The sequence below is a fragment of the Enoplosus armatus genome, chromosome 10 (assembly GCF_043641665.1).
Source record: "Enoplosus armatus isolate fEnoArm2 chromosome 10, fEnoArm2.hap1, whole genome shotgun sequence".
Lineage (NCBI taxonomy): Eukaryota > Metazoa > Chordata > Actinopteri > Centrarchiformes > Enoplosidae > Enoplosus > Enoplosus armatus.
This window is the reverse complement of record NC_092189.1, coordinates 4,498,082-4,524,145: the sequence shown is the minus strand read 5'-3', so window position 1 is coordinate 4,524,145 and position 26,064 is coordinate 4,498,082. Positions and strand designations below refer to the sequence as shown.

Below are 26,064 nucleotides of genomic sequence, written 5' to 3'. Positions count from 1 at the left end.
GAGTTGCATGCTGGAACTATTTCTTAACGAACAGTAGTTAATCCATCCGCCCTGTACGTCTGTGCACTGTGCAGCGGCCCCAGTTATAGTATGGCTTGTCAGATGCAGTCTGTGACCTCCTTTTTCTGTGCAGGCATGATGGTACCAAACCCAGCAGCCTCACCGTGACTACGAGACTCCAGGAAGTCACTGCGCCGAGCTGTTTTTTTTTATTTATTTTTTTTTTACATGTATTGTAGTGCCAGGCTAACCGTTTCCCACTGCTTCCAGTCTTTATGCTAAGCAAGACAAAACACTTACTCCAAGAGAGTATCTATGTTCTCATGTCACTCTCAGAACAGAACACGGCCGAGAGCAGCACAAGCAGGCCGTTGACCTGTCAGTTTACATTGTCGTGGTGAATAATTGAATTATGTATTTATCTGAGGGTGAGCAACGCAGGCTGTAGAGTGATTGATTATTCTCGTGAATTAAATGATGTGCAAGTAGCAGTCATCAGCATGAATATTAAAGGGTGATAATGCTCTGTGTCACCTTCTCTTTGCGATTAAAGGTTGGCTGAATACTTTGATTGATCAAACTTCTTTCAAGTGCAGATCATGTGAGCAAGCGCTCTGCTTGGTGCATATTATGAAATGTCCCGTTCTCTGCGGGCCAGAGATAATGATGCCGTGGATAAAGTTTACTATCCAGAGTAAACAAAGTTTGTCATTAATGTCCCAGTGGGGCTCAACTGGCGTAAAGACATTTGCATAATCACTCCACTTCTTCTTTCCCTCCTCAACTTGTTGTTCGTGTTTGTTCATCAGTCTTTTCTTCTTGTTTTGTCCTTTTTGTTGTTTTTCTTCGCTTGCCTCTCTGTCAGAGGTAGCGATGTGTGAGAGACAGAAGGGTCTGCATCTTAAGGTTGCCTAATGCAATTAACTTGACCACTGGGTTTTCAGTGTGTGTGTGTGTGTGTGTGTGAGTGAGAGAGAGAGAGCAAGAGAGAGAGAGCGAGAGAGCGAGAGCCAAACACAAGGAAAGAAAGTTGCCATCGATGGTCTTTTGAGTGTTATTCTGAGTTTGTGTGTAGGTGAAAAACATGTGTTTGTGTCCTTCAACATCAATGGACAAATTAAACTTGTGTGTGTGTGTGTGTGTGTGTATTCATAATGAACCTCTTGACTCCCTTATTTTCCAGACCAGTGGCTGAATCATTTCGAATCATGTTTCAAGTGGAAAAAAACAAAGGGTATCAAGTCATCTCGACCAAATACACACACACACACACACACACACACACACACACACACACACACACACACACACACACACACACACACACACCATGACACAAGTTTGTATACACAAAAACAAAAGCCAATAAGAATAAAGTATCTCATCTAAAAGAAGACTGCTATGTCCGCTGGGTCCTGTCCTGGGTATTTGTTGCCTAGACTACAAGTACAACCATCGGTCCACAACTGAAAGCAAGTTGAGCAACATTATCATCCTAAAGTTGCATGGTGTCTCTTCAGGACAACAGAGAGGAAGTGACACATCAGGCTAAAGCAGTGTAGTGCCTGTCCCTGTTTCTTCAAAGTTAAATCCAAATGTACCCACACAAACCTGCTTCTGTCTCTCTCTGACAATTTCCACTATGATAATCTTTAGGAGATAAATAGGTTGTCCCAAATAATAATTAGTGTCCTAAATGCCTACATGTACTCACGTTAATCCATTTGGAGTAAAATGTGCAATCTGAAATACCTTATACTAACAGTCAATCCCATCCTAAACATGCTGCAGCTTCATAAATAAGGTTTAAACATTTTAAGTAATTTCACTTATGACAAAACCGGGCTGATTAACCCTCCCCACCCCCTTCACAGGGGGGTCAAAGGTCAGTGTTAGATACAACAGGCAAGACATGATCTTCAAGCTTTTGATGGAGGGACGGATTCTCCCTCTCCTTGACCTCTAAGGTAACCAGAGATGTTAGCCATGCCTGTAGGGATAGCAATGTCTGTCTGTCAGTCAGTCGTCTGTCGGTTGGTCCACCACTTTGGTCCAGACTGAAATATCTCAGTGGACTGCCATGCAATTTAAAGACATTCACGGTCCCCAGAGGATGATTCTTAGCCGCTAACGTGGCTGTAGACTCTTGTTGTTTTTAGTTTATTTTGAGAATTTGCTTTGCCAGAATGGCCTCTGGTCTACTGGCATCAACTGGCTGATCTGAATTAGTAGTTCTTTACCATTTTATTTCCCTGTTAGATCTCTGTATCCAGACCTCCAGAGGACAAACAAGTGATCTAGCTTTACATAAGAATGCGTCAATTACGCAACACAGTGTCTTCTACTTCAGAGGGTGAAATCCTAACTGCAACAGATAAACTGAAATAAAACTAGAATACGATATGAATGATATACTGCAGGGGTTAAAAGGCTTGATTTTGATCACTTTTGGTATTTAAAAGACAAATCAATAAACAATTTCTCTTCAAATCACTTACTTAAACCAGGTTACAAAGGCTGAAATACATCTAAGAAAACGCCACCCTGTTTCTTCATTTCACCCTCTTTCCCCATTTTGTTTTACTTTACCTCTGTGTATAAATAGATAAAGTGAATTAAATTCAAAGTGAAGCATGGGGACGTGTGATAAGGGAGGATACAACCCAAATTTCATTGCCATGATTTATCGGTTCAAGGACATTGTGGGTTGAAACTTGGCTCACTATCTGTGCTGTCTGTTATCCTTCTTCTTAGTCTGGCATTGTCTGTCTTTTTCCATTATATTCTCCCATAAAAAAGTCCAAGCAATCCTGAAAACAGTACTGACAAATGCTTCACTGCAGCCTGTTTGAATGTTGTTTACAATTTTAACAGAAAACTGCCTTTATCCATCCAAATAACACAATGGTTTTGCTGTTGGTGGCATAAATTTGCATCATTACGGAAGTATTACTGTTATTTTGAGGACATTTGTCAAAATCAAATTCCCATTAATCACCACATGAATGTGACAATGTGTTAATGCTTTTTCCACAAGTGTTTTTCAGGTATAATAATTATCTTAAAGTGTGAAACATATCTTGAAGAAATCCATATCATCGAGTGTGTGTCAACACACCACGGCTGTTCTGTATGCATGTGCTGAAAATAATCATTTTTGAAAGAGATTTTCAATGTCGGGGTGCTCAAGTTGTGGGCTGTAACCTCAGCAAGGCAAGCAAATGAGTTTCCATCCATCATCAGTCAATTTATGGTGCTGAGAGATACTTCCTACTACAAATGTTGTGTCCTGTCTGGAATACATGTAGTACTAAACAGATATTTGAGCACTCATTTCTAAAACATGACGTTTTTTGTCTCTAGTAGAAACGTTCTTACATCGGTGCAGTGACAGCTTGTATTATTGGAGACGTGGCTAAAATGTTTTTATTTCTTGAACTTTGTATCGATGTAATGTGTAACAATACAATATTGCATCCATTGTATAAAGTATACAACTGAAAGACTGCAAACTGGGGAACAGGATCTTAAAATATTCAAGAGATAATTTTGAAGAAATGACTCTGCCTGTATGCTGTCCTCTGAGTTTCTTCTCTCATATTCAGATAGTTTTATGTCATCACTACCTGTGACAACAGTACTTTTCTGAACAAGAATCTTAAACTTTCTGAAACAACTATTTTCCTAATGAAGAAATGTAAGACTCCTCTATTTTATTATAAAAGGAAGCAAAGGAAACCTCTTCCCAGAGTGAATGCAGGTTTATCACTGAATTTGGAATGTCGGGCATTTGAGATATGAGAAACACTTCATTTTGCAGCTTAAGCAAATACAATTGATTTGAGCCGAGAGGAAACGTTCAGCTCCGACATCCTAACATTCGGTCATCTGCATCACTGCGGGATGAGGGACTCTCCAGGCACCTAGATGCCATGACCTTTTTAGTAATGCGACTGCGCCCTGAGCCCGAGAACAGTGAATTGGTTTGGAGACGAGGACCCAGACGATGAATGCTAAAACTGCCGTCATGCATCTTTTAAATGTTACAGTCAATGACTCCAACTTTTAAATAAATGAATTCTACCTCATAAACACCCCAAAACATTCTGTTCTTAGTGCTGTTTGTCTCTTACCCTCTGTCTCCTGCCATCTCTCTGTCTCGCTTTCTATTTAAGTTGCAAAGTCATGTTAATGGGATGTGTGTGTATGTGTGTGTGTGTGTGTGTGTGTGTGTGTGTGTAGTAACCTCATCAAGCCCCTCTGTCTTTGGAGAACAGAGCCAATTTCACAATGAATTAGGAGGTGAGTCTCTAACTAGGTCATGGGCCCTTAACGCATGCACACGCACGCACACACACACACACACACACACACACTACACAGTGTGTCGAATCGACAAAGACCAAGAGATCGACAGATGGAACAGGAGGAAGAGAGAGTAAGAGTATAAGAGAGATGAAGGGAAGAATGACAACACTGCAAGAAATGAAAGGGATGAGAGGGAGAGACAGACTAACAGACGGAGACAGAGCAGGTTGGAAAAGAGAGACAAACCTTTTCATGCGTCCTGTGTCCTACAGAGAGAGAGTGTAAAACTGCCATGGAGGAAGCAATGTTGCATTAGGCTTAACATTATTCCAATGAGGTTAGAAACATTTTGCACACCGGCAAATCCCCTCTCTGTCTGCCTGTCTGTCTGTCTGTCTGTCTGTCTTGTCTGTCTCTCTTCCTATCTTCCTCTCACACGCAGACATAAATACACATCTTAACACAGAAATCCTCAGCAGTGTTAAATTTAGCCTGAATGCTGTGTACTTTGCTAACACACATTTTACTTTGAAATGCCTCTGAAATATGGATGAGACTTTTTTGGAAAATGGCTACGGGTGGGAAGAGACTGAGGAAAGGAGAAGGAAACAGAGAGGGGGGGGGGGGGGGGGGGATTACACGATGATGTCACCTACAGAAAATCTGGAAAATGGCTGCTAACTGGATTAGCTCAGAGATTTAGCACAGAGAATTTACAGAGATGGAGTGAGCGAGTTCAAAGTGTTTCAATTTACGATAAAAAAAAAAAGCTAGCTAGTAGCTACATGCTAGCTGTGGGGTTGGGTGGGGGGTGATGTGTAATATTGTTCAATATTAATATTCAACATACTTTTCACCGGCGCAATTGCCCGCAAGGATTACGTTGCAGCCATTGTAGCCCATTCATGGCTGCTGGCTGAGGCGATCCACTGGACCAATACCAAAACTGATAACTATTACTCATTTCGACACAGACATTTTTAAAAGATAGGGCCCAGGTTAAAAAATACCAGAATTTCCCTTTTTTTTTTTTAAATGTTTTTTTTTAATGATCAAATGAAAACATATGGCATGCTTTCAGTATTATCCCTTGATTTGCTTTTGTTGTCCAATTCCTAACATGTACAACCAGCTGTCCACCCATTTTGATTTTCTCCCTGTATTACACACACTGAAGACACACACACACACACACACACAGCATCAGATACAGCATCAGATACATCATGATACTCCAACTCTTGTTTGTACGTGAAGGCTTGCGGGCAACACACACAAGCCCTCTCACACATACAGAGCTGTGGTGTGCTAGGCAGCAGATTGCTCCTGAAGGCAGCTCAGGGCTGATGGAGCTCTTCACTGTGGGACATGACGGATATAAAAACAAGATTAGAGAGTTCAGTCTGTCTGCTTCTCCCTCTCCCTCTGTGTGTCTTCAGAAGACTGCCTTTAATAAAAAAGGCCTTTGGCTTTCTCCAAGAATCTATCGTTTGGTCATTTCAGGGAACAGCATTAATTCCTTGGATAATGATGGACATCAGGGTTTAGATGCAGAGATCACCTGGCTTTATGGAAGATTTTTATTTTCTTCAGTCTTATTAAACCTCCACTGTCATTTTTTTTTATTTCATCTATTTCTATTTTTCAGTTTTAATTAACAAAGCTTTCAGTTGGACTTTAAGAAATTCCATTTATTAACAGCATGTGGCTGGTATTGTTTTCACCTGGTGAGTATGTGTGTGTGTGTGTGTGTGTCGTCATGCCAAAGTGGCCCCGGAGACACCTGCTGTAGCTGAACCACCACAGAAGCGGGTTTGAGTACTTTGCCAGGTGTTTCTATGTCCGTCTGCCTGTGGACAGATTTTGTCAATGCGATAGCGTCACAACCGTGCAAGGTGCAGTCATGACAAAGTTCCAATGCACTCCCTGCATCTTCCATCTTTATCAACAAATGGACCTCTCTCAGGTGGCACCTGGTCACGTAATAACAGGAGATCATATACAAAATGTAGAATTTCATTAATTCCCCTTTTTTACCTTTACTGTGTTTATTTCACTAAATTATCTCGTTCTTTCCTGTTTCTTTCTCATTTTTTCTGTTTTTGTAAATCCTAATTCTCTTCCTGTTTGTTCTGTTTTTTTTTTTCTCTTTCTCATCCACTGACCCTGAGTTATCCCTGCTCTGACCCGATTAGATCCGTTCTACCCAGACCATGTGTGTGGTTCATTTGTTTCAGTGTGTGTATGCATTTGCCCAAGTATTTGTGTGTGTGTCTCGCTGTGCGATCTATTCTGGGGCCATTCCCCCGTAGGCTGCAGCAGTAATACTATATGACTCTGTACTCTGTGATCACCAGACAGATCACACAGCATTACTAACAACTGCATGTTAATGCACACACACACACACACACACACACACACACACACACATGATGTTGTCAGTGGTCTTTGGTAAGATTTTGACTTTGCAAAGATTAGCATTATTCTAATTAACATATATAGTAATGGTGGCGGCAGTAACTACTGCAGAAGTGGGGTTTTCAGTCGTAATAATATGCTACTGTAGTAGTAGTTGGCGTCTTAACAACTCTTAGCTGGATGAAACTTGCATAAACATTTTATTGCACTGTAATTGTTTTTTAATGTAGTCTAGTATAGTTAGTCTAGTCTAATGTCCTAATCAGGTTTTCTGTGTTCCACCCATGAGCCACATCTGTGTACTTTAAAGCCTTTACTCGTAGGATTTGAACATTTCTGACGATGGCAACTTCTAGTAATATCATCAAAAAAAAAGAAGAAAAAAAACACTGCAGCAGACAGTAATGTGTGAAATTACACCCCTCCCCCCCTTTGCCCCCAGTTGTGACCTGGGGACAATGGCATGAATGGGCTGAAAGCATCACATTGACTGCAGCAGTTTCGTCAGGATAGTTTCATATGTTTGAAAACAGAAAGGTTATTCCATTACAATAATTTGAAAGCTGCTATAATCACATTCTATACATCAGGGTTTTAACAGTGATCGCCTGCTGCTGCTGGATCCAGTTTGCTTTTGTTTGTTTTGGTCCACAATACCAGATTGGCCTGACAATATTCTTTTTCAAGAAATCTAGACACTAAAGTATTGACAACTTCAGATTTTCTTGCGGCTCATGTAACGTGTTTCGCTGCCACAGAGACAAAGAATTACTGACAATTTAAAATGAGTTGAAGGCATGTGCAGCCATCTTTAGTGCAGAAACTAGACTAGGACTGAATCATCTGTCAAGCGGCCAAGAATTACTGGTGTCACAGAATGTCAAGATGCAGAGCTCAAAAAGACAGCCAGAGAAACTAATTCAGAGTGCTACCAAGAGCCTGACAGGAGAAAGTGTGAATAAGTGTCTGATAGACATGCTACACAAATGTGGTTTCTGCTGTGATGGAGTTATTTTATGTTTCTTTTTCGCAGAAAACCGAGGGTCATCGTATAATGTAATCTTATATTTGGCCAAATACAGTACATCTGCAGAGTGCAAACTTAGACTCGAGCTGGGGTTTGGCTAGCACTTTATAAATCACAAACTGATGCTGCGGAGCGTTCGGCACTTCAGTCCAGTCCAAGTGAACCCATCTTGGGGTATTGTTCACCATATTTCTGACGTTTTAGTTTAGCTCCTGTAGTTTCAGGCTGCGATGCTCTGGTGTTAAAAGTTGCTTCATTTTGTTACTTAAAGTACCTCAATCGCCTCCACGTTTTCAGAATACCAGCAGGCAGCGTCTTTGCCTCACGCCACATTTCCAAAGGAACATTCCCCAGGGACTAGGAACCTTTGGAGGTGTTTCCACCACAAGGGCCAGGGTCCCTGTCCCGGGATTAGTACTTTCCAAAAGTACAGGAAATTTGGGGTGGCTTGCAGCGCTGAACATTTCTTTCCAAATACCACCAGTTTTAAAAATCTGCAGCCGCAAATCCAGTTTGTTTTTTGTTCATTGTGCTTCAGCAAGATGGAGTAACAGGAGAAAGCATACGACAGACGGACTGACGACAAAGTCCAGGCCTCATTGAGCATTATTGAGTCTCTCCATGCATACTGTTGTTGCAGACAAATAATGATGCTTATCCTTTGCTTTTATATGGTGTCATCATGTCATGCCCCCCCCACCCCCCCCCCCCTCAATTAAATCAAGTGTTCAGCCTTCAGTAGCCCAGGACAAGCAGTTAGAATGAAGCAAAATGAGCCTTCTTGTTGAACTACAGGCTGAGAACATCCCAGGGCTAAGAATTGACAGTATGAACAGCATTGTAAACACTAGAGATTACTCCGGCTTTACAGCGTGTACACTTCCCTCAGGTGCAGTAGTTAATTAAAAGCTGTAAATGTTTAAAAAGTAAGAGTAGGAAGCTTTGAATGAAGCACATTGAGAGTGTGGCATTTAGAACACAGGTTTTTCCTCAATCTCAGAGCCAACTTTGGGTCTATTTCCAGCACTTTTCAGCTAAGTGTATTTTACTGGAATCAACATCATAGCCAGCAGCTGATCTGCAGGCTCTGCCTGTGTCTTTACTTTAATCTCCATTTAATGTTGAAAGCACGGCGATAAAACCTGCTGCCAAGAGACACAGACCTAACTACAGGATCAAGGACAGAGATGTTTAGCCAAGGCCTGGCACACACTGACAGATGTCTTAGGGGCTTGTTTCACTGAAGATTATTTACAGTGGAAGCGGGCTGTCGGAAATACTGAGCTGAAGTTGAAGAAATCCCTGTTCGCACCATGTGAGATCGATGGATCCTCAACAGCAAATGTTGCTGCTAAATTGCTGAAGTACCATGACACAGTAAAGCAGCTAGTCATATGTCAAACATGCACACAGACGCAGACACAGACGCAGACACAGACACGAATCGTATCGTAGGTCATGAGCATTGGCCTGGAACGGCCAGAGAATTGTCTCCAAGCTCTGTGTGTATGTGTGTGGAAATGGAGAGAAAAGAGGCCGACAGAACGAGTCAAAGACCTAAATGTGGAGAAATGTAGAGGAGGGGAGAGAGAGGCTGAATGAGCAGAGAAAGTAATAAGAGTCAGAGAGATATTCTGGCTTCCTAAACAGGACGAGAGAAATTGGCCTCACAGCGGTTGGTGTGCAGCATCCAGCTGACACCCACACTCACACTCACACACACACACACACACACTTGGTTCATTCATGTTTATATTGCGTCACTCACGAGAGTTAGTCTTTGCCCATATGTTAGTTTGCTTCCCTGCTCCTTTCTGTAACTTATCTGATAATGACCCAGAAACAACACAGGGATATAAAACTTCATGAAGTGAAGTCATAGTGTATAGTAAGAACAATCAAGCTGATGTAGGGTTTTTCAGTATCTTGGTCGTGGTTTTCCTATTGCCACTAATTTACCGTGCTATGTAAATTCAGACTGATGACATACTACATCTCTTTGAACATATTTGCATATTTTGTTTTCCCTTGGAGCATGAGATGCACCCACATCCTGTCTTTAGAAATCAGTTTCTCTTGTCTATTTTTATCCCGCACAGCCTGATTCCCTTCCTGATTTCAGGTACCTGGAATTTGTTGTTTTGCGTCACCTTGGCATCTGCGCTATTTGATATCTAATGCGAAATCTGTATTGAAGAAATGAGTGGGCCGAATGCCAAAAACAAGTGTTGAACTTATTCCCACAAGTTACACTATATTTTGTTCCGGGGGTTAATATACACATATCAATTTGGCTACTTCTGCTGATAAAAGTCAAATCCTCTAAGAAATAATACATGTCCCATCGAGGTTTTGGACAATAGGATAGAATCTATATTTAAACTGTAAATGTTCAACAACTCTTTAAGCTCTTGCTGTCTTCAATAAAGCGCAGTAAAGCTCTGCATCACATTCTTAAGCACTGCTTTAAGTACAATCTAAGGGATGTTCCAGTGTGACAACCCAACATGGGAGCCAACAGAGACGGGTTCCTTAACAGTACTGACACAATAAATTCATGGTGAGAAAATGTATAATAGCTGTGATTTGCCATGTTATCTTCCTCCACAGGAGAGTGGATGAAGGGAACTGAAGGGAAATGTGGTTCTGAATAATTCTTTGACAAATGAAGCGATGCCTGTTCATATCAACTCTACTACTAAGAGGGTGCTGTACATCTGAACCAGAGCGCAAGTGCAAGATGAAAAAGACCCTGACTGGTTCTGGGATACAAAATATAACAGATATGAAACACTAAATGCACGACAGCATACTCTACAAGAATATTTGTTCAAGGCATCCACTTTCACTCGATGCTGTTTATCACGGCACATCACATTATGTCAGACTAGAAAATCCTTCAGAGTGTGTGTGTGTGTGTGTGTGTGTGTGTGTGTGTGTGTGTGTGAGGGCAAGTACTGCCAAACTGTGTACGAATGTGTGATGCAAGTGTCATAGAAAATAAGCACAGAATGTTGTCATTGCTCGGAGACACCAACATGCATATTGCACATGGCACAACAAAAAAACACAAGCAGGAATGTACACGCAATCAAAGAGACTGCAGCCCTCCCCCACACACACACTCACACACATACAATACAGAAGTGCAGATGGGATGGAAGTCAGCTCAAACTCCTAATTGCGGTGTTACTGCAGAGTCAACAGCCACTGAAGCTTGAAACAATGTACGTTTAATCTGGGAATAAGACAAATACAAATACACATTCGCTGCCAGGAATGTAAATGTACTCAATTGTTTTACGGTAGTGTGTGTTGTGCGTTCAAGGAAACTTTAAAAGTGCTGTAGTAATGATGAACGATGTATTGCTGAGTCCAGGCATCTGTCAAAAATAATGGATGCTCTGTCACTGAGAGATATATTGCATATTAAAAGCAGGCAGAATACATATTCCTGCCATGGCTTAAGTCCACTGTGTTTCTTTGATGGCAGTCAGTTTACCCAAAACCACTATGAGAGGTGTAATGCACATGTACAGACCCCATAATTTCCTATCTGTATCTGTCCGAAACCATTCCATCCCTTCCCAATCCATCATATCCTGTCGTATAGAACAAAGAAAAAATTTCTCTTTTGCTATTGATAATGCCACTTCCTGTACTTCCCATCTCATGTGTGGTGTGCCACAGGGCTCAGGTCCAGGTCCACTACTGTTCATCTGTTTACTGCTTCCTCTTAGGGACATTATTCCAAATATAATGTAACTTTAAATTTTTACGGTCAACACCTGGGGAAAATCCTAATCTTGTCACTGTCATTGACTGCCTTGACCTTGACCTCAGTTTTCATCAACAAGGTGCAGTTCTGCGTTCACCACTTGAAAAACTTTCCAATATGAGGTATTTTCTATCCGTTATATTCATGTTTAGTCATGTTTAAGCCAGACCTCTCTCTTTCTCAATTGCAAGTAGTCCAGAATCTTAACAAATTCAAGGAAGCGTGACCACATCACCCCTATTTTAACTTCACTGGCAACCAGATCATTTCAGAATTTCATTCAAAATTGCACTAATTACTTTTAAGGCTACATTAGGTCTAGCCCCAAAATGCATCTGTGAACTGGTCTCCTGGCTGTTTCTAGGTCCAGGTTTGTAACTAGAGGAGACAAAGCCTTTGCCGTGATTTAATCATCATCAGTCCCATTCTTTCCAATCCTATCCTCTCCTGTTGTTTCATGCCCATTCAATGCTTTCTCACTTTATTGTATAGTATCGTGTCCTGTGCTGTCCCAACTCATCCAATCCCACCCCACCCCATCCTATAATTTCCTACATACCTATATTTCATCCGTATCCAAACAGTGGACACCATACATTATTTCTGGCTTAAGGGATACGTGATGTTCTCATATTGCAATCACGTGCCAAAACACAGCTTGATGTCAACCTCAAATCAATTTTGCTTTCTTTTCCATGTTCTATAATTCATGACATACATGACGAACCACAATAATTGAGTACATGTGACATTTCTTTTCTTTGTGGGACCATCCATCCATCTATCCATGAACTGTGTCCTACCTGTGACTTTGAGTTGTGTTGTCCGCCGCACCAGTCTGGATCCATACTGTAACTCACAGGTGTAATTGCCCCCGTCGCCCTCCTCCACCTCAGGGATCCAGATGTGTGTAGTGTTGACTGTGATGGAGCTTCTCCATTCAACCCGCTCACACTCCTGGCAGGAGACACAAACTCACCATGTTATGGTACAACAGTCTACAGAAGACATACAGTTCCTTTTATTGCGTGTATCATACCTTATACCAGGTCATCTGTGGTTGCTTGTATGGAGCCAAGTAGTCTTCTATATCAGGACAGGTGATCATTTTGCTATGGGTTATCTCAGCTTTCTCCAGATGGCGGATTTTGCTGCTGAAGCATTTCCCCTCATCACTCTCCTCCACAGTCATCGACATGGACACTTTCATGCAGTATGTTGAGTTCCTGAACAGAGAACAAACACAACAATGGGAAAATGTTTTATCATGTTCCTCGACTGGCATTAGCAGAGAAAAGGTGTGCATCAGAAATGAAAAATCTCAAGTTACAGTAGTGGATGTGAACGACAACATCGAAACAATAACACGTATATGCAGTTTGTATTTCTAAGGCAAGTCAAACACCCTCAAATAAGTGAATTTGTTTTGAGCAACTCCAAGAGTTAATGACAACACTGACATGAGTCATCCCTCCATTTGTCCAACACTAGAACTCACTGTGGGAAACAGAGTAAGAACTGTTTTCATGGTGAAAGTACTGGGTAATGTGGGTATTTTGGTGAAATTGTAGGTCATCTGACATCTTGGACAACATTGAAGGAATTGGCATCCAGAAGAAATTACAGGTTGTACAATCTCTAACACACACACACACAAACAAATCATTTCATAGCAAATCAAACCATGTAAAGGCACAGCTTTAGGCATTGTTGAGGCACTGGTGTATTCCTTTTATTGCATGTAGGTTGCTGAAGGATCAGTCTTCATCCCAGTTGAGGTTTAAAATGTCAGGATTTGTCCATCATGACAAAGAGTACATGTTGGTATTTGGTTTGATTACATGGTCAGGAGATTTCTAACTTTAAGAAAGAAAATATCCACTGTCCATTGTTGAGGCAATGGTGTATTCCTTTTATTGCATGTAGGTTGCTGAAGGATCAGTCTTCATCCCAGTTGAGGTTTAAAATGTCAGGATTTGTCCATCATGACAAAGAGTACATGTTGGTATTTGGTTTGATTACATGGTCAGGAGATTTCTAACTTTAAGGAAGAAAATATCCGTCATCATCATTACTGGATTGTCAATCAAAAGTACAAATACAAAGTCAGCTAACTGTGCTCTCTTCCTTTGTGAAGAAAATCAAGTCAGTCAACTCACATGGCAGATGAAGCTTAACACAGAAAGGTAGGGCTTTGCTATTTCATATCAGGCAGCCGTGGTAGCTGCAGTGTTTTCAAACTGAGCAGGGAAGCAGCAGCATGGCAGAGCAACAGAGTGTGCGGTGCAATGTCGCCTCAAATCGCCTGCTTCTCAAACGGTGTGGTGAAAACATGCTGCAGCGAGCAGCACGTGTCTGCCCGAGCCTTTTCAGCTCCATAGGCCTTTTTCCACACGTGACTTCTTTTCCTGCCACGACATGCCAATGGAAGGGAAAACACAGGCGTTACTAATACCATTAATGATGGCTCTGGCCTATTCAAGTGTGCAAAGCAAGCCATGACAGCCATCATCCATTGCATTATTTACACCTGTGCTTAAAAGTCTTACAGGCTCAACCTGTCGCGGCAAAATCGTCCGGTAATAAAAGAGAAAAAGTCTCAGCTTCAGAGCACTCGTGTTATTCTTTATAATCCAGTTGACGCTTGTTACCTCCCGTACTCTATGCAAGCATGTGCCTTTGACAGAGCTATCTACCAGAGCCACTGTGATGAATGATGAGGATGTACTTACTACTACGGCCTAATTTGCACACTATATGCCAACACTAATTATACACTAAGCTAATGTTTACAGAACAAAGAGGAGCTAGTAGCGACATTTTGCTTTGGATTCATTGTTTTTGGTACACGGCCCCTGACAAGTAAAATCAGAAGCTAGCTGTGCGTGTGTTTTAGCATCTTTCACTTATCTGTTTTGCGTTCATCGAGACCAACTAGTTTGATTCACTCTTACCGTCCTCATTAAGCTCTTTTCCAGTTGTAGCAGGCAGCGGTTTTTTTTTGTGTGTGAACAAGCTCTGGTCCTGGGCAGGTGGCTCACAGTGGGTCCAAACAGCAGACGGACAAGTTAGCAACTCACAGCTAGCTTGCGCGGCATTTAGCGGCTAAAGAACTAGCTGTTTTCTTCAGGAATGAGTGGGAACAATTTAACAGGGCTAAAAGGAGAGTGAATATTTGACTTACGTTCATAAAGGTACGACACGGCTGCAAATAAATGCTGATGTTGCTCCATGCCTACTGGACTTGCTGACTGTCTTCACCATAATAACTTTATACGGTGAAAAAATATGTCCGCTTTACAGTTTAATGCTACTTAGATAAATAGTACATGATACAATTTTGTTATTTTCGGGAAAGATACACTGTTTCTGGACCCAGTGCTAAACCTACTTTTTCTCCTGCTTTGTGTTTGCACACCTGATCCAATTAAGGTGCACCTCTTAATTGGATCGGGTGTGCAGTGACTTCTCAGACAGGCAGGCTCTATGGACTGTGGACATCCTGCCGTCACGATGCTACATGTGTGACGGAGCCAGATGAGCCAAATCACCTAATGAACGAAGAAGAGCAAACCACGATGCAATGTGTTTTTAATGAGTCATAAAATATGCTCAAGGTGATTGTAATCGTTTTTGTTTGTGTGTGTGTGTGCGTGTGTGTGCGTGTGTGTGTGTGTGTGTGTGTGGGTGGGTCTTGCTGTGTGTGTTCTCCCAAGTTCACCTCCAGACACAAAAGGCTACATTGATCTCTCTCTCTGACACACACACACACACACACACACACACATACATACACATACACACACACACACACACACACACACACACACACACACACACACACACACACACAGGACTCACCCATTGTCCCCTAACCACAACCTCTCATCTAAGTGGATCTGAACCACAATCCCGTCATTGCTGTGTGTGTGTGTGTGTGTGTGTGTGTGTGTGTGTTTTTTTTTAGTCATTGACCTAACCAAGACCACTGAGCATTGAACTAGAGGCCTGGAAAGCCTTTTATCCATCCATCTCTCAGTTTCTCTCTTCGTCATCAATCCATCTCCAGCCTACAGCATCTTGTTTTCTCCTCCAGTGATTCAGTTACCTTTTTCCTGTATGCTCCTGTGGCTCTCTCTCTCTCTCACACACACACACACACATCATCATTTGGCTTTCTTTTGGTGCTCAACATCACAGCCTGTGTTAATTTTGTCAATAACAACTATGACAAAAAAAAAAAAAACATCTTTGGAAACTTAAACTATGATGAAATGTGTTACAATTTTCATCAACGGATAAAAAAGGACAAAAAAAACTATGTTAAAGACTTTTATTGCTAAATGCAACCATCCCCACCAAAAACACGCAAGCCAGTGTGCTGGCGTTTATTAAAAAGTTAAGCTATTTTAATGTTTATTTGTATAGGGACGTAAGTATGTAAATATAAGTATGTAGCATCAAGCAACGCCACACACCACAGCATTTAAAGCCTAAGCTAATTTGCAATGCCCGTCCCGAGATCTTCCTCTAGATGCTCCCTAAAGGAACAGTTGTGACATTTCTATATTATCAGTGGACCAAATGATGAAGCCAGATCATTTTCCGAGGAGTTAGTGGAGGCCGAGAAGCGCTAAAAGGAGAGTAAATATTAGACTTATATCCAACAGGATTGCTGACACGATTTCCAGAATAATTTTTGAAGATGACGACATGCCAATGCTTTTTTGTTTTTCAGGGGAACAAAGAATCAGTTATTGCAGGTTTAATGTTATTTGAAGTTTTAGAGCTAAAACCGGACAGTGAACACAGGACGCTTGCAAAACAATGACTTTGTCCCACCCCAACTTGTAAGTGATACATTTTATTTCTGTGTATTAATGTATGACTGTACATATGATGCATGTGGATCTTGAAACATGTGGTAAACTTCCACGTGCTCTAGCAAGACCGGTACGTGATAATAATTCAAAGCCATTCAGATCCTCCCTCGCATAGGCATTGACAGAAACACAAACACACTCACGCATCCGAGAGCTGAAAGGGATTTCATGTTAAAACATTCTTTTATGTTGCTGCTTTGATGACATTGTTCTATACGTTCACGCCAGTATCGCACATTGAACTGAAATGAACTGAAACAGGGTTGGGGGCTCTCTCTTGTTTTCCTCTCTGCTTTGTCCTTCTACATTTTCCTGTTGTATGCCCCCCCCCCGCCTGTCCAACCCAGAAACCAGAAGCCTAACACTAAATGGTAAAAACAGCATCCATGTAAAGAAGAATGCATTATGCATATCTCACTATAAACATGACGATTCAATTAGACCGCAATGCAAACGCTGTGTCAGAAGCATTTAGCGCATGCTGTGCACCTCTTATGGATGCAAATTGTGTGTCTGTGTGTGGGTGTGTATTCATATCTGGCTCTGTGTGGAATACGTTTAAAGTCTTCGGTTAGTATAATGGCCCTGAAGTAAAAGACACTCGAGCATTTAATGTGCTTTGTGCTGGAACTGCACTTTTTGTTGCTGTGCTGTACAAATTTAACAAAAAGGTCTTTGCACCTGAAACAATGAAGTTATCCTGATGTCGATATTCAGCTTATAGTCATTTCCCCATCGTCAAGGCAAACAAGTGATATCCAACTCTGGGATACGTGGAGGAGGAGCAGTCACCAAAAATGAATATCCAACAGATCCAAGCTAACCTTAGCCTGATTAAAATCTTCCGAAACCTAATTATTATTAAAGCAGGACCACATGGGGCCGAATGTAAGACAGAGGGCACGCCAAAAAGTAGAATTGCATCCCAAACATCACCCGGATGTGTCGAACATCACAGCAGTATCTGAGGTTGGAACTTTCCTTTAATTGGCTTTTTCCCAGAAGAACTTCAATCAACTTTGGAACTCAAGCATGTTTGAAGTAGATTCATCGCTTTCCTTGCCAACAGATGTATTTTCAGCATTTCTTCCTGATTTTACCTTCGTCTGTATGATTTGCCGGCAGACATTTGACTCGATGTCGTAATTTGCCCAGACAAAGCAGTCATGGACATGTAAGTGCATCTGCAGTCACTGTATGCATCAACAATATTTTAAAGCATTGCACCTTTTTGCTCTCTAGCCAAGAGTTGGATGAGAGTGTCAGTACCACTTTAAGGGTATAGCCTATAAGGCTACCAAGCAGTGGCCACAGCCGACCATTTAGCTATAAGCTAAATGGACACAGCTGGCAATCCTCCTTCCAGCACCTCCAAAGCTCACTAATGAGCACATTATATCTCTTTTGTTTAATTCATAGAAAAACACAAGTGTAAAAACGACAAGTTTGGGATTTTATGGGGGTGGGGTGGGGGTGGGGGGTTGTGCCTACATAGCCTTGATGGTGGATCTCATTGAGAAGAATAAGAAATACATGTACATATAATATATTATGAAGAACACAAGGTAGTCGTAGAGCAAATAAAGCTTGGTTTAACCTTCACTGTATTCACCAACTTTTCTACTGCTAGAAGATGGTCTTTGTGTTGAATTTTCTAATAAAAATTCTTACAGTTCTGTTTTCTACAAGTTTCACACACAAATGATACTAAATCCCCCCGCAGATAAGAGCTGTTAACGAACATCTCAGCCCTTGAGGCAGCTGCTAATGTGAATATCTGTCAAGAGGAAGGAGGAGGACATTTATTTACTTTATTAGACAGACAAGAAAATGGCTGCAAGAAACAGAAAATGAGCAAAGATCGTGAAATGCTGCATAACAGAGTTAATATAGGACTACAGATTCGATTGCGCAGGGATGGTTTTTATGTTTCATCTTGATCTTATTAGAGATGTGTTTGCATTTCATGGCCTCTGGTTATTTCATTCTCATGAGACGTGCGCACTTTGCAGGCCAACAAAGCAGCGGTAACAGCTCTGGTGTTTATCGGGATCATTTATGGGACACGGGTCCACGTTACTGGCAGTCTAATCTGTTTTCAACAACCCTATTTACTGTACATAGGCTTGCCTCTATCGGCAGGAAATAAAGTCTTGCTGTGTAATTGAGAGATAAGTCGTGATAATAGGACTATTGCATCCACACAAAAAAGGTATTACAAGTCAGCCTGTAAGGACTGCAGAAATATTAAAGGGTCTGTTCACTCAATTAGCAAACAAAGGGGCTGCTTGTTAGGGTTCTTTAAGCTGAGAGCCCTGATAACACACAGACAGTGGTTTTCAGTGTGGTTTAAATTGTGCAGTATTGCATAAACGCACTATTATTAAAGGAATAGTTCAACATTTTTGGGAAGTGCACTTCGCTTTGCTTTCTTGCTGAGGGTAAGATGAGGAGGTTGATACCACTCTCACGTCTATACAGTAAAAATGAAACCACCACCAGCAGCTGGTTAGCTTAGCATAAAGCATAAATCTGCTCACCAGCACCTCTAAAGCCCAATGATTAACATGTTAAATCTCATTTGTTTAATCTGTAAAAATACAGATCACATTGTGATTTTAGGAGGGCTTATGTGGGGGACTATATCTCGACCAGGCGCAGTTAAACAAACCAGTTATGACGTTTTAATTGTTGAGTTTTAAAGGTGCTGGTAGGCACATTTTGTTACCTTTGGATAGAACCAGGCTAGCTGCCCCCCCCCCCCCCCCCCCCCGCTTCCAGTCTTTGGGCTAAACTGAGCCAACTTGTTGCTTTCTGCACTCTCGGCAAGAAAGTGATTTCCTGTGTCACACGTTTGCTCATTATTACTTTGTTGTTAAATGAACTCTTGCAACAAGTTTTCTAAATGTGTGTCCTTTACTGCCGTGTGCTGGACTCTGGTAATAAACCTGTTTTGGTCTTACAAATAAATTTGGCCTGACTTGACAATTTAATGCCAGTAAAAATCTGTCCGGTAAAGCTGCATCCTGTCCTCCTGGAAAAGGATGAGGTGAAAACAGAGATTTAAAAGGTGAAAGGAGAGATTTGTGGCTGCCATTCCGTCTCTAATGTGAGTGGCTGACATTCATAACCCTTTTGTTATCAGCAAGTTTCCATGTTAAACTCGGGCCTGGATACATGCACACACACACACACACAGTCTTTATGTGTGTGTGCATATGGTCTGCTATGTGTGGCTTGTTATTTTGCAACATGGCTAAGAAAGGGTACAGTTGATCGCCTTTATTTGCATTTGAAGACAGCTATGAATAAAACATGGAATCACACTCTTACTGCTTGGTGTGTTTGTGTGTGTGTGTTCGCGAGTCCCTATGTGCATCTATTAACGCAAATGAGGAATGTGCTACCATGCAGAAACACATGCCAGGTGTGAGCAAAAACATATTTCAGTGCAATTGGCGACATGACTGACAAATCGACTGAAAAGGAGGCAAATGAAACTAATTCAAATGACATTACATGCTGTTAAATGGAGATTACAATTTACAGCTTCAAAAACTATACAGCCAATTCTTTTCTGCAAATTATGACATTCTACTAATTGGATCAGTTTTCTTCATCTCAAAAGTTCATGTTCAAGTTGAAAGTACTGTTTGAGGCTAACATACTGGCACACAGACATGTGTCTTGAGGCTATAATGATTTGTTTTCATCATTACACTGATCATAATTTGATGGGATCGCTGTACATCAGTTACAGTGTCCACAATCACTTCCAAAGTGTCCTCAAGCAGGGCAGCATCACTCCTACAACTCCAGGCGCTCTGTACTTTGGCTGACCGCTAATATTTCATATTTGTGTGCTGTGTGTGTGTGTGTGTGTGTGTGTGTGTGTGTGTTTGTGCTTGCGTCGGAGCGCTCTCCAAATAACAGAAATTCCAATTACCTAAAATGCAAAATGAGCCATAAATTAATCTCCAAATCAACTTGTAATCCACCGTATCCTGCCCGTCAATAAATCAAGCACACCCCCCTCTGCAATTACCCTCCTGTGATCAGGGCAGGCAGCTGGAGGGTGCGTTGAATTATGGCGTTAATAGAGGGGGATGTATCCTGGCCAGCAGGCAGCGTGTTTATACCTGGACGGAGCTGCAGATTAATTTGACTATCAATCTAACTAACAGGCAGAGAGAGAGAGAGAGAGAGAGAGTGCGGACACCTGCACATGCTGAGACATTCTCACACACACACACACACACACACACACACACACACACACACACACACACACTTCCATGCATGCAAGTATCTGAACACAAATGCTTATACATGAGGACGCTGTTTTATATTCCATTAATGTAATCTTAGATTCTACTTTTTTCACTGTTTAATGTAGACGTTTTCCACCAAATGGCAGCAATGGATGTTTTTTTTATCGGTGGAATTTTAATGATACTCCACACTAACAGAGGTGGCATGGTGGTGCAGTGGTTAGCACTGTCACTTCACAGCAAGACAGCTCTAGATTCAAACCTGTGGAGCTTCCAAAGACACCCAGGTGAGGTTAATGAATGAATGAAATGCCTATTGGTGTGAATGTGAGTGTGAGTGGTTGCTGTTATGAATGAATGTGTAGTGACATTCATTCATAACAACAGTGAGTCATTTTATAATGATTACAAAAGTTATTCTGTGATGATCTAATAGAAACTGCATCAAAATGCACTTGGACTTTAAAAATCATTTCAGTTACTAAAGACAATACACACATGAACCAAACAGCACGCACACACTCTCAGAATGACACACTAGCCTGTGTCAACTCACTGACACATGAAAATTGTTCAATGTCAGGGTCAGTGTGTGTCCTGCATGTGCCCACGTGCATGTGTGTTTGTGTATTGTGTGTGTGTGTGTGTGTACATAAAGCTACGATTCATGCTTCAAGTGTCAGTGCACCGTAGAAAAGGGCAGATCCAGGCATGAGTGTGAGTATTTGTGTGTGCATGTTCCACTTGAGTGCCAATGTTCCTTCCTGTGTAAGGTCAGCCACTCCAACCTGTGAAGCAGTGATCGATACGTGTCACTACTGATAAGCAACAACCTTACCTGTGTCTCAATGGCCAGTTCAGACCACAGACATCATGTGTTTGAATCATCACTTTACCTTCATACATATATCTTATCGTTCAGCCTCTTTCCGTTTGTGCCGGGAGGTTCGAGTGTTATGCCTCGGTGTATACCTCAGTCTGGACCTCTAAATATATCGGGTATTTCGGAATACTCGATACATTTTTAGTTTCTGTTTTCGGGTATTGGGTGTGGCCACAAGAGTGCAGGGCACGCTAACATGAGTTAGTATCGGGCAGCAACAGGATAAGATTCAGCTGAAAGCGACATAAAGCTGGTAACATGAAATCAAGAAGTGTTTTTACTTTACTTACCGTGATGATTGTGTTGATGCTGCGTATGTATTATTTAAATAAACAAAACTTTACCAACTCGTATGTTGTATCTTGACAGTAGAAGAAATATGACCTGGAGACGATAAAAGCATACAAGGACATACAAAAGACTAACAAGGACTAAATGTTGTGTAACTATCCAACCAAACTGCAGCAGCAAGCAGGAATAGTATCCACAGGCTAACAGGCTAACAAGCACTGAGTCTACTGTCTGATTCCGGCACATGAATGAACCTGGTGAGCCCCCAAGCTCGGTATTCTTTGGCATACGGGCTGGAGTTCGGCACACAGGAAGTGGCCGTGTCAAGTGAGGTAGAGTCGAGTATCCGGGTTTGTAGTACTGCTTACAGCTAAACTTTGTCACACAGCGCTCGGGTGACTTTGTAACACTGTTTAAGGTTGTAACGCTTCCATTTTTATGGCTAGCAGTAAGTCTGGTAATATATAAAAACAGAGTAGGCGGGAGAAGGCAAAAGCTTTTCCCATGTGGGACTTTAGAGTGCACATATGCTACCTCCTGCATATGGCTATCTCCTGGAGGCAGTACGTACCAGTGCTCACAGTAGAAAAGATGTATTTTGTAAGGCTTTGGCAACCGCTACTTTCTGTCTCATACCAGAACAGAAACACAATGAAGACATGTCACACAATGGGACATGTTTGGTTTCCAGCTTGATGATTATTGCATTTCAGCACAGAAACCAGTCAATCAAACATGCTGGTGTGTGCCAGCAAGAAAGAAAGAGAGGGGAAAGCCAACCAGTATAAACACACAACTAAGCCACCTGCTCTAAACCTGAGAAAACATCTTTCTAATAATCAGTGTCCTTAAACTTATTTGTAGATGGATTCAAAGACAGCACAACAGCACAACTTACTTCTGTACTTTTCTGGCGTAGTGCGTTATCATAATTGTGTTAAAGTGCCTTTTTTGGGGTAAATGAAACTTGAAAAGCAAATCCAGACTTGTGGTTAAGTTGCACTGGTGACTTGTATAAAGAAGGGTGATATATATAGTTGAGGAAAACTTTGGGCCTTGGGATAAACAGAAAAGAAAATTATATACTTTTTGCATGTTTGACAGAGCATGATGAATGATTTCGGTCAAATGTACAACTACCTTTATTTATCTTTGTTTGGGGTTACGCAGCATGGAAGCCAAAGTGTGTGTGGGAAAAGCAGCGTTCTGGAGTCACCTGGCCAAGGTGACTCTACTGAATGTGTGTGTGTGTGTGTGTGTGTGTGTGTTTGGTTGCATTATTTGTGGGCACACTGAGTGTATTTACCCCCAGGCCACAAGTAGGTGTGCAAGCTTGATTCTCTGTGAATTTATGCCTGTGTTGGAGTGTTCAAGTTCATGGACATGTAAATGTGTCTTTATATGTGTTTGCACTTTGCTAAATTCCCATTATACATTTAGTAACAAAAAATAAGACATAACAGGTTATGGAATTGAACATTGAATTGAATTGAACACCAAAGGATGTCCTCGAAAATAATTATTTCTCAAAACTATAATATATTTACAAAATAATTAATTTTGACATTAACTTAATTAATCAAGGCTAGATGCTATTTGCACCCGGGGTGGAATAGCCAAGGTTGCTATTTACACCCGGATGTATATAGCATGGCAGAGACAAGCACCCGGGTGTCTGTAGCCAACAGAGGTATTTGCACCCGGGGTGGAACCTGACTGAACTGCGACCGTTTCACAACATTAACCACATTTTAGAAAAACATTTCTGTCAGAAAGCCTAACCAAGTAGTTTTGGTGCCTAAAGATAAGATAAGATAAGATAAGATCAACTTTATTTATCCCACAGCGGAGAAATTTACAAATCAAAGCAGCAAAGACAGAAGGGTGCAGAAACACACAGCAGACAAGTATTTAAAAAAAAACAAAAAAACAATGTACATATAATAAATATAGATATAAAAAATATATACACGGAAAATCTAAAATATGTACAGATGTGCAGATTTATGTACAACCAAACTGCGACCGTTTCATAACGTTAACCACGTGGCAGAAAGCCTTTAGTTCGGTTTCGGAAAAGTGAATGAATTCTACCCGGGAGTCTCCCAGGTGAAAAACCTATGCTTGATCCACTCAGCCATTCATCTTTACATATTCACCGAGTGCACTTTGTCACTCTTTATACTACGTCTACTTTCTAATGCCTATCTGCGGCCAGCACTACACCCCCACTGTTGTCTATTTTCGGTGCCCGATGCTGAACACTAGCGGCTGTCATGCCAATGCTCAACACCCGCGGCATAATCACCCGCGGACGACGCTCACGCCGGATGCAAATAGACGATTAATTAATTGACAGTATGTTCTACAGCAAAGTCAGTCCTGGACACTGGACTATAGTGTTACAGTTAAAGCTGGAGTGCTGGACTTTTACACACAAATGAACGTCCGTTACATTCCAGCTGTGGCCAAACGACTTCACACAATGCTGATTAAGCCACGGCAACAGCAGAGCCATGTAGAGACGGAGACGCGTCAAGAAAGTTCAAAATGCTTGATCGTCATGTGATTCACGGAGACCTCAGATAGTTCCAAGAAGTCCTCGGTGGGCAATTTAAATGCGTAAATATAAAGCACTAATTCTTGAAGGCTTGGATTGCACCTCTTTTGTATATCACATGTAAATGCAGAGTGCTATTCACAATCAATGACTGAGTAGGATAATTTTAAGATAATTGCATGCTACTTCAAGGGGTGAAATCATGCTCACTATGCCTTTAATGAGTGAGTGTGCGGATCAGTGTCTTCCTGAAGGACACTTAGATAAGTGCTGTGGATGTTGTGAGGATCAAACTACCACCTTTGCTTTACAGAGCAGTCTTTCTAACTCTAGGCCACTCTGACACACAGGTTGCTTGGTTTCCACCCATCCTCCCCTGGCCTCCTTTCTCCTCTGTCTTAGTCCCCCTCTCCATATCTCTACCAAGTCAGATCGTATTTCAGAGGAACTTAAAACCCCCTGAACATCAAAGTGTCAAAACCAAGGCCTACTTTTTTCTCTCCTTTTTTCAAAAGACTGGCCAGGCAGCAGGCATTGGCTCAAGTTGGCATGCACTGGCACTGGTGGTACCGACTTAATGGCTGCCAAGTCATAGAGGACTGCCAAAACAACTTCAAATGACCGCTCTCTCCTTCTTTGCTCCTATTTTTCTCTCCCCTCCTCTCTATTTTGCTATCGTCCTGCCATTGTCTGTTTCTTTTCCACACGCTCTCTCTCTTTCTCTTCATCTCTTCGTCTCTTTCTACTCGCTGTCTTTATCTCTGCTGCTCTGAGTCTGTTAATCTGATGAAGAGAAAGGTTAAACATTTGGCTGGCATTAGAAAACACCCTTGTGACAAGTATGTGTGTGTTTCTTGTGTGAGTGTCCACAGAGAGTAGATTGATCCTCTAATGCAAAGAGAGACAGGTGGTTCAGCTTACTAGAAATACCACAAGGGAATAGCTGAGAGAGAAAGAGAAGGGGAGAGAGATACAGGAAAAAAAACAGGAAATGAGAAGCCTTTAATTTGACTTCATCGACAATCGCAAATAGGTGAAAATGCTGAACGGGATGTCAGATGGAATAACAATGCTGAAATGTCAGTAGACAAACAGAAGTTTATTTTGTGTAGTCAACCACCCCATCAGCCATGCAACCAGTCACCAAGCCGTCAACAACAATTTGTCATAGCTAAACAATACATTGGTTGTTTGTCAGTGCCTCCGCAATTACCCACATAAGCGTTTTCTGATGAGCTACCTCTATGGTTAAAGTTTGGCTAAGTTTATTCAACTAAAACGACTTGGTTTAGGTTAGAGAAAGATTGCGGTCACGGGTAAAAGAATCCAACATTGACTGTTGGTGAGAAACTGGGCAAACCGTGGTCTCAAGTGTAAAAGTCAGTTTGTGTGCCAAACCATCCCTCCAAAGGTTTTTTTTTGCAGAGGTATGTCCCTCTTCCAAAGAGAGGGCCGCCATCTTGAAGCACAAGACACAACATGTTTATTTTACTGCCATTTAGGTTGTTTTTTTTACATCCATCCCTACCACCTCACTCATTACATTTCTGAACTCAGTGTAATTGGGAAAACAAATTAGTATTATATAAACACCATTTCTAGGGGAAAGGGTTGTTCCAGGTACTGGAGAGGCTCAAGAACT

General features: G+C 41.5%; 1 protein-coding gene across 1 annotated transcript in view; it reads right to left on the bottom strand.

Moving 5' to 3' along the window:
* il1rapl2 (interleukin 1 receptor accessory protein-like 2) overlaps positions 1-26,064 on the bottom strand; it is a 293,650-nt gene that overhangs the window by 96,135 nt on the left and 171,451 nt on the right. Inside the window, exons 4-5 of the mRNA XM_070913223.1 lie at positions 12,574-12,760; positions 12,338-12,491 (exon numbers count right to left, since the gene is read on the bottom strand). Of these exons, the coding sequence (XP_070769324.1) occupies positions 12,338-12,491; positions 12,574-12,760 (341 nt within the window). The remainder of the gene's footprint in view (positions 1-12,337; positions 12,492-12,573; positions 12,761-26,064) is intronic.